Here is an 8,453-nt window from a genome sequence, read left to right as displayed (position 1 = left end):
CCCCCCCCCCCCCGTGCTGAGGACCCAGCCCGGGCTTTCAAGATTATCCCCTATCTTTCTTTTTCTTATTTTTTATTTATTTATTTAAATTCTGACATGGGGTCTCATGTACCCAGGCTAGCTTCGCATGCACCATGTAGCCCAGGATCACCTCAGACTCCTGATCCCCATGCCTATTTTCTGCCATGCTGAAGATGACCCCCATCCAGGGGTTCATGCTGCTAAGCCAACCCTCTACCAACTGTTCTACCCTCATTTCTCTTTTTGTGAGTCAAGGTCTTCTGTTTCTTGTTTTATTATTTTTTAAATTAAATATGTATGTATCTGTGTGGGGGAGTACATTGACTTGCATGCAGGTCCCTTTGAGTGCCAAAGGTGTTGGGTCCCTGGAGCTGGAGTTACGGGTGATTGTGAACCACCCTGGAGTGGGTGCTGAGAACTGAACCCAGGTATCCTGCAAGAATAGCAAGTGCAAGGCTGGGCGGTGGTGGCGCACGCCTTTAACCCCAGCGCTTGGGAGGCAGAGGCAGGTGGATTTCTGAGTTCAAGGCCAGCCTGGTCTACAGAATGAGTTCCAGAACAGCCAGGGCTATACAGAGAAACCCTGTCTCGGGAAAAAAAAAAGAATAGCAAGTGCTCTTACCCACTGAGCCGGCTCGACAACCTGCCATTTCTCTTCTTAGTCACACTTTAGCATTAAAAGCATCCTAGCTCTTAGGAGGTTGAGTAGGAATGTCTGGTGTTTAAGAACAACCTGAGCTTAAGTCCTGGGGGATGAATTTCCTTTCTTACATAATGAAGTAATACACAGACTGTCACCTCCAGTGTTCTCAAATGCAGCTCCACATACTCCATCCTGCCTCAGGCCTGTCCCTGTGCCCCTGGACAGCACTGTGTTCCTGAGTTTCTTGCTCAGAGTGGTGCCTTCTTTTGAGACTAACCTCTTGCATCCTCCTTGTCCCTGCAGTTCGTGCCTGCCATCTTGTGGCCACATTGGGTGGCACGCCTCACTCCAACTCCTCTCCTCTCTTTCTGGCCTGAGGTCCCAGGGTCGCTGAGTCCAAAGTTGGCACCCGGCATGCAACCTTGCTCCCTTCATAGGCCCGACAGTTGCTGTCAGACAACAGCTCACCACCTCACCCTGTGTCTAGCCTTGCCGCCCAGGCCGGCAGGCGCAGCGCTTGGGCGGCCACATTCCCTGCTGCAGGATTCCACACTTGCATGCAATCTCCTTAACTAACAGCACATGGAGGGAGGGAGGAGGGGACCCTTGGTTTCAGATCTGGCCTATGACCAGCGGCTGTGACCCGAGGCTAAAGGTTGCTTGGTTAGAGATTGACTTTTTGGGTCTACACTGAATGAACCAAATACAAATTTGAAATTTATGACTCGAAAGAGGAAAGGCGAAAGAGGAGAAGCAAATCGATAAAGGACGTGGATCGATTGGTAAGAGTTTAATCACCAATACACCTCGGCCAGACATATTATCCTTGGTGAGTATGTAGCCTGATTTTACATGTAGTAAGTAACTAACTTCATTTGGTCTAAATAAAGTATAAAGGTCAGTGGTTTATATTTTTTGCTGTAAATAAAAGTTTAAGAAGTAAATCAGTCAGCTGGCAGTGGTGGCGCACGCCTTTAATCCCAGCACTCAGGAGGCAGAAGTAGGCAGATCTCTCTGAGTTCGAGGCCAGCTTGGTCTACAGAGTCAGTCCCAGGACAGCCAGGGCTACACAGAGAAACCCTATCTCAAAAAACCCAAAATATAACAAAAAGAAAAGAAAAGGCCGGCTATGGTGACAGGTGTGTCATCTCAGCACGCAAGAAGCTGAGGCAGGAGGATTGACTGCCACGAGTTCGAGGGCCAAGTAGAGTGGCTCAAGTAGAAAACAAAACACTCTAAAAGTCTAGATCATTTGAGTCAAAACACCTAGCAGAAACTATGCAGTGAAAACTTCTAAACTTGCCGGCGGTAGAGGCTCAAGGCTTTAATCCCAGCACATAGAGAGGCACTGCCTCGAAAAAAAAGAAAGAAAAAAGGAAAAGAAGAAAAGGCAAACCCAGCAAACAGGTAGCAGGACCATCTTCCGCTAAATAGAATATTTATGAGCCGGGCGGTGGTGGCGCACGCCTTTAATCCCAGAATTTAGGAGGCAGAGACAGGTGGGCTTCTGAGTTCGAAGCCAGCCTGGTCTACAGAGTGAGTTCCAGGACAGCCAGGGCTACACAGAGAAACCCTCTCTTGGGGAAAAACAAACAAACAAACAAAAAGCTTATGGGCTGAGCGCCTGGGCCCCGGGGGGCTGCTACGCATGTGCGGGAATCCAATTCCCCTCCCCCGCCCCGCCCCGTCCCGCCCCATCGAAGAAGCTTGCGAGTGTTCTAACCTGCGTGACTCGTTTGCGCATTGGCTTGTACGCATGTGCAGGTCGTGCGGCTCCGCCCTCTCAATGCTGCGCCACCGGAAACCTTGAAACCGGCAGCTAGCTCCGCCGCAGAGCTGCGAACTTTGTACGCATGCGCATGCTAGCCACGCCTAAAGTGCATAACTGTCTCTCTGGGCCTCCTGGAGCCCGTAAGCACCGGACAATCAACTCCGCCTCCTCGGCTCGGTGAAGCTACCGCGCATGCGTAGACTTTCCAGTTCAGCCGCTAGGGGACACTAAGGCCGCTCGAGTCGGCCAGGAGCCATCTTGACAGTCTTGCGAAGGATGATGGGATTCTGGGGCGGGGCTGGCAGAGCAAGATGGCGGCGCCCGTGGAAGTGGTGGTGTGTACGGACTCAGTGGCGCCGCTTTGGAGCTGCGTGGTGTGGGAGCTTCATTCGGGCGCCAACCTGCTCACCTATCGAGGCGGCCAAGCTGGGCCGCGAGGCCTGGCGCTACTCAATGGCGAATACCTGCTGGCGGCGCAGCAGGGCAAGAACTACATCTGCGCTTGGGAGCTGCAGCGCAAGGTGCGAGGCCTCAGCGTCCGCGGGGCAGCAGAGGGTACTGGGGCGCGCCAGGGTTAGGGTCCCGGCGATGCTGGTGTGGCTGTGTGGTACGCACGTCCTCGGAGGCCGAGGGTTTACCCTCTAGGGGGTTGGCGCTAAGGCGCCCCGAGATTTCTGCGCGCATGCTCAGATGAAGGTCTATGGCGAATCAGCTTTTGCAAGCTTGTAGTGTTAGGGCCGCTAATTTTGTTGCAGAAGGGAAAATGGGGTCCGTTAGAAATCATGCTTTTGGGCGGCATGGCAGATCAGAGACCTTGAACGAGCCACAGGAAGAGATAGACTGATGGCCTGTGCTTTTGTTACCCTCGTAAAGGGTCACGGATCTTCACTATCAGGACTGACTGAGGCCTGGGGTTTTATTGGTTGTTATGTTTCTGGAACACAGAGCTTCCTTCTTGTCCGGTAGGATCCCTACTACTGAGCCCCGACCCTGCCCTTCACTGGGGGTGGGGGTGGGGTCTAGGCAGAGATTCTAGCCCTGAGCCTCACCACCAACCCTCACTTGGACAGTCTACCTTCCCAACCACTTTCTCTTGCTCTCCGTACTTAAAACTTTTCCCTTCCGTTGCTTCCATCCTGATACATAGTATGTCTTGTATTCTGTGTCCCTAGGACCAGCTCCAACAGAAAATCATGTGTCCTGGGCCTGTCACCTGTCTGACCACAGCACCTAATGGCTTGTATGTCCTGGCAGGAATTGCAGAAAGCATCTACCTATGGGAGGTGAGAACAGCTTGTCACATGTATGTGTCACTTGGGAATGCTAGAGAGTAAAACTGGTCGGTGTCCAGTTTTACCTGAGGTAGGCAGGTGGTCTTGAGGGTCTTACCCATGACTTCTGAAACCAACAATGGGACCATGTCTGTAGGGTCCTCATTTGTGACTGAGATGCAGCACAGTGTTCAGCCTGCTGGTGGCCCTAGTGCTGTCATGAGCAACCAAGAAAGAAACTTAGAGAGGGGCAGTGACCAAAAGGAATGCAGAGGAGGAAAGCGTTTATTTAGTTACACTTGGGATTTATGTTGAGAGAAGTCAGGGCAGGAAGCAGAAAGTCAGTTAACATCCACAGTCAATAGCAAAGAGAAATGCTCCTGTGGTTGACAACACTTGTTGCTCTTGAAGAGGACCAGGGTTCAATTCCCAGCACCCACATGATGGCACACAGCCATCCATAACTTCAGTACTAGAGAACACGACACCTTTTGACCTCAGTAGGCACTAGGCCTGCCCCTGGTACACACATAGATGTGCAGGCAATACACTCATAAAGGAAATAAACCTGAAAGATGCAGAATTTTTAAAAGCTGTCTATTGAATGAGAGAGATGGCTCAACAGAACATTGGCCACTCTTTCAGAGGATCCAGGTTTAGTTCCCCGCACCCACATGGCAGCTCACAACTGTCTGTAGCTCTAGGGAATTAAGCACCTTTGTCTGGCCTCTGAGAGTACCGCTCGTCCTACAAAGAAATTTAAAATAAAACTATCAGAGCCAGGCAGTGGTGATGAACGGCTTTAATCCCAGCACTTTGGAGGCAGAGGCAGGCGGATTTCTGAGTTCAAGGCCAGCCTGGTCTACAGAGTGAGTTCCCAGACAGCCAGGGCTACACAGAGAAACCCTGTCTCTGGGGGAAAAAATTATCAGGGGCCCTGAGAGATGATTCAGTGGTTAAGAACACTGACTGCTCTTCAAGAAGTCCTGAGTTCAATTCCCAGCAACCATATGGTGGCCTACAACCATCAGTAATGGGATCCGATGCCCTCTTCTGGTATCTGAAGACAGCCACAATGTACTCATATTTATAAAATGAATAAGTAAATTTTCAAAAAAAAATAAATAAGTAAAACTATCACAAGCCCAGTGATAACCAGCCCCCTTTGTCTCATAGTCAGGTATTATAAAAGGTACCAGCAAGCTGCTTCCCACAGAGCCTTTTGTTGGCCCCAGCTGCCTGGCTCTGTGTTGGCACTAGTTAATAACCGCAGCAGGGAGTAAGACTGGAGAACGAAAGGTTCTAAGCTGTCCTCACCTGGCTCTTACATGGTTGGAAGGTGCCGGCGACACAGAGCTGAGCTCAGCCATGCCTCTGCTCCTCCAAACCATTCCAGGGCCTCCATGGCATTCTCAGCCCACGATTCTGAAGCTGGCTTGGGTTACACAGCCCCACAGAAGGGGACACATGGATTGTGCTGTGGGCCCTGCATCTGTTGTGTGCATGTGCACATGCTTTGTCTGTGAGTGTTCACATGTGGGCACCAGCGAACAACTGGTTCAGTTGTTGGTTCTTGCCTTCCGTTTTATATGGGACAGAATCCCATTGTTCCAAATTTCCAAGATTCTCAGAATGCTGTAGACACATCTGCCTGTAAACTGTTTGGGTTCTGGAGATCGGAAGTGGGGGGAGGGGGCGTCTCCACACTTAAGTGCCTCCACTTTCTTTTCCTTTGATTTTTGTTTTCTGAGTTGGAGTCTTATGTAGCCCAGGCTGGCCTTGAACTCATTATGTAAACCTTGAATTCCAGACCCTCCTGGTACCACCTCTCCAGTGCTGGGGTGGCAGTTGCTTGCCTTAACATGCAGCTGGGGGTGGAGCCCAGCACATTGGGCAGGAACTCTGTCTACTTGCTGTCTCAGAGACAGGGTTTCTCTGTAGACCAGGCTGGCCTTGAACTCAGAAATCCACCTGCCTCTGCCTCCCAAGCGCTGGGATTAAAGGCTTGCGCCACCACCGCCCAGCTCAAACATTTAATCAAGGCAATTCCCCACACTTGCCCACAGCCAGCCTGGTGGCAGCAATTTCTCAGTTGAGGTTCCTTCTTCTCTGGTAGCTCTTGCTTGCTTGCCTCTCCAAGCCTAGCTTGGTGCCTCCTCTGGCTGAAGGGCTAGCTTTTGCCCCATCCTGTGTCTCTAAGGATTTCTGAGCTGTGGCCACCAGGGGGCACTGCACAACCCACACCTTCTTGGGCTAAGGCTGGTATGGGAATTTCCCCTTTCTCTGGGGTGAAGGGCTCACAGAGGACCCGTAAGTCTCAGCATCTGGGTGGCACCCAGGAGCCTCTTGGGCCTAAGTTTCTGCTGATGTGGCCCACACTGTCTTTGAAGTGTGGGTGTGTAGGTAGCCATGTTGTCCTTCCCCACCCTTATCCTAGACACCCAACAGAAACTCAGCCCCCCTCTGCCTGGAGCCCAGCCTTTCCCCAGTGCAGGCTTGGGCTCACCACACTGTCCTTCCTGCAGCCCCTAGTCCCCTCCATGCTGCCTGTTAGGATGTCTAAGCGCCAGCCTTATATGCAGGTGCTCTGGCTACAGCCTTGCTCTCACCCTGCCAGGAGCCTGTTGCTTGCTGGGTTTTTCTGTCTTCTGCTAGATTCTTGTGTAGCTGAGGCTGACCTCAAACTCAGGGCACATGTGCCTTGTTGGACTGTGAAAGGCAGCCTGTTTTTTGGTCCAGCTAGTTTTAAACCTTAGAGACCCAGCCGAGTTCCTGCAAGGAACGGAAGACCCATTTGCCATGCTCCCAGACACTAGGCCCCAGCTCCATAATTCTGTGGCCATCAGTCACGTAGGGCATCGCCCCAAGTCGCTGGTATTCTGTTTGGACTCTACCCCCACAGTTATCTAGCAACAGCCAGGTAGGCCTGGCCCACTATAAAAAGGGCTGCTTGCTCTCTCCTCCCTCTTACTCTCTTACTCCTGCTTACTGCTGCTTCTCTCTTGCCCTCTTGCTCCCCCTTTCTCCACATTTCCTCCCCCCCTTCTCCACCTGGCCATGGCTGGCCTCTACTTCTCTACTCTCTCTCTCACTCTGCCTTTCTACAATAAACTCTTTAAAACCACGAACTGTCTCTTCTCATCGGGACTGGCCATGCTGGAACAGTAGAGCGCGTCTTCCTCTAAAGAGCCATGCATCTAATCTCCTGTGGGAGGCCTCTCAGTGCTCTCAGACACGGTTTCCAACTAGCCAACCCGCCCACCTAATAAGCCAAAGACTCTCCTCCCTGAGGGACCCAGCCAGAGCGCTCTCCTCCCCACCCTTTTCCCTTCAGCCGGGCCAGAGCCAGCCCTTGGGCCCCCACTCAATTCTCAGCTCTTGTGTGGCATCAAGTGGCATCTGCAGTGTCCAAAACTGAGAACCTGCTGTCCTCAGCCTCAGTGCAGGCCCAGGGACCCTGAGCCAATTCCAGCAGTTCTGTGGGGACCTCAGATTGTGGCTCCCCACCCAGAGCGGGGTCCTTTGTCTTCTCACAGCTCACCCAACACCTGCCCAGCTGCAGCACGGGGTATGCATGGTCAAACTTCCCTTCTCCTACCTCCATGAGCAGCCCTAGCCCTGTGGTGGACTAGACACGGGACACCATTTTAACCCACGTTGCCTCAGCCTCCCAAGTTGTGGGAGGCCATCTCCACCATTGCCCCTCTGTGTGCTGAACCAGTGGGGCCTCTTCTGGGGACAGGGTGGGGTCCGACTATCATCAGACACTGAGGACACAGCCAGAGCTGGCCGAGTGCACAGTGATGAGGGTCCGCAGTCTTCCGCATTCCATCTACCGATGGCCTTAGAGCAGGTGGATGGGGTTCTTTATGGGTTGGCATAGTCTATGTTGCCACTGACCATCGGTTCCTGACCTCTCACAGGTCTCCACCGGGAACCTCCTGGTCATCCTCAGCCGCCACTACCAGGATGTGTCGTGCCTGAAGTTTACAGGTGATGGCAGCCATTTTGTCTCTGCGGGCAAGGACTGCCTGGTGCTGGCCTGGAGCCTCTGCAGGTAGGGCATGTGCCAGAGATCTGCACAGAAAGGCAATGGAGGCCTCGGGGCTGGAAGTAGCTGGCGACTACTGGGGGCTTGGGGAGGCAGGCCAGGGGCTTTCCACGTGGCCTCATGGCTACTGTGTGCCCAGTGTGCTACAGGCAGACCCGTCCAGGATCCTTGCCCCAAGACATGTGTGGTCCCAGCACACGCTCCCAATCACAGACCTGCACTGCGGCTTTGGAGGCCCCATGGCCCGGGTGGCCACCGCTTCACTGGACCAGACGGTGAAGGTAGTATCCCAACCTGGGCCATGAGTTCCTGGCAGCTGCTGGATCTCAGCTAGGAGGGGGGAGACTGGCCTCTGCTTGCCCTGGCTGTCAGGGCTCCAGACAGCCCATAATCCCTATGCCCGACCAAGGACAGCCAGAGATGGACTGTCCAGCCTGTCTGCTGGAAATTCCCACTTGTCCACGCCTCAGTAGCCAGATGCCCTTGAGTGTTTGGGGTGTTTGTTATTGGCACAGTGAGATGGAACCCAGGCCCTGTGTCTGCTAGGCCAGTGCTATACCTGAGCCTTGTCCCCAGACCTATTTTATCTTCTAGTTTTAGACAGTTTTTTTGAGACTGTCTCACTGTGTGGCCACAGCTTGCCTGGAAGTTCATGTGTACACCAGACTGGCCTGGAACTCAAAGACCCCCCCCCCC

General features: G+C 52.9%; 1 protein-coding gene across 2 annotated transcripts in view; it reads left to right on the top strand.

Annotated features, from left to right (window-relative positions):
• The first annotated feature begins 2,414 nt into the window (after positions 1 to 2,414).
• Wdr18 (WD repeat domain 18) overlaps positions 2,415 to 8,453 on the top strand; it is an 8,061-nt gene continuing 2,022 nt past the window's right edge. The window contains exons 1-5 of one of the 2 annotated variants that reach the window (XM_031349230.1): positions 2,860 to 2,956; positions 3,309 to 3,397; positions 3,608 to 3,718; positions 7,630 to 7,763; positions 7,897 to 8,038. In XM_031349230.1, coding sequence (XP_031205090.1) covers positions 3,629 to 3,718; positions 7,630 to 7,763; positions 7,897 to 8,038 — 366 coding nt within the window. In that variant the 5' untranslated portion in view covers positions 2,860 to 2,956; positions 3,309 to 3,397; positions 3,608 to 3,628. Of the gene's footprint in view, positions 2,957 to 3,308; positions 3,398 to 3,607; positions 3,719 to 7,629; positions 7,764 to 7,896; positions 8,039 to 8,453 lie in introns of both variants that reach the window. The other variant, XM_031349229.1, reaches the window with a different exon arrangement.

The sequence above is a fragment of the Mastomys coucha genome, unplaced genomic scaffold (assembly GCF_008632895.1).
Source record: "Mastomys coucha isolate ucsf_1 unplaced genomic scaffold, UCSF_Mcou_1 pScaffold4, whole genome shotgun sequence".
NCBI classification, from domain to species: domain Eukaryota; kingdom Metazoa; phylum Chordata; class Mammalia; order Rodentia; family Muridae; genus Mastomys; species Mastomys coucha.
Note: the sequence above shows the minus strand (reverse complement) of the source record. Positions and strands in the feature narration are given on the sequence as shown.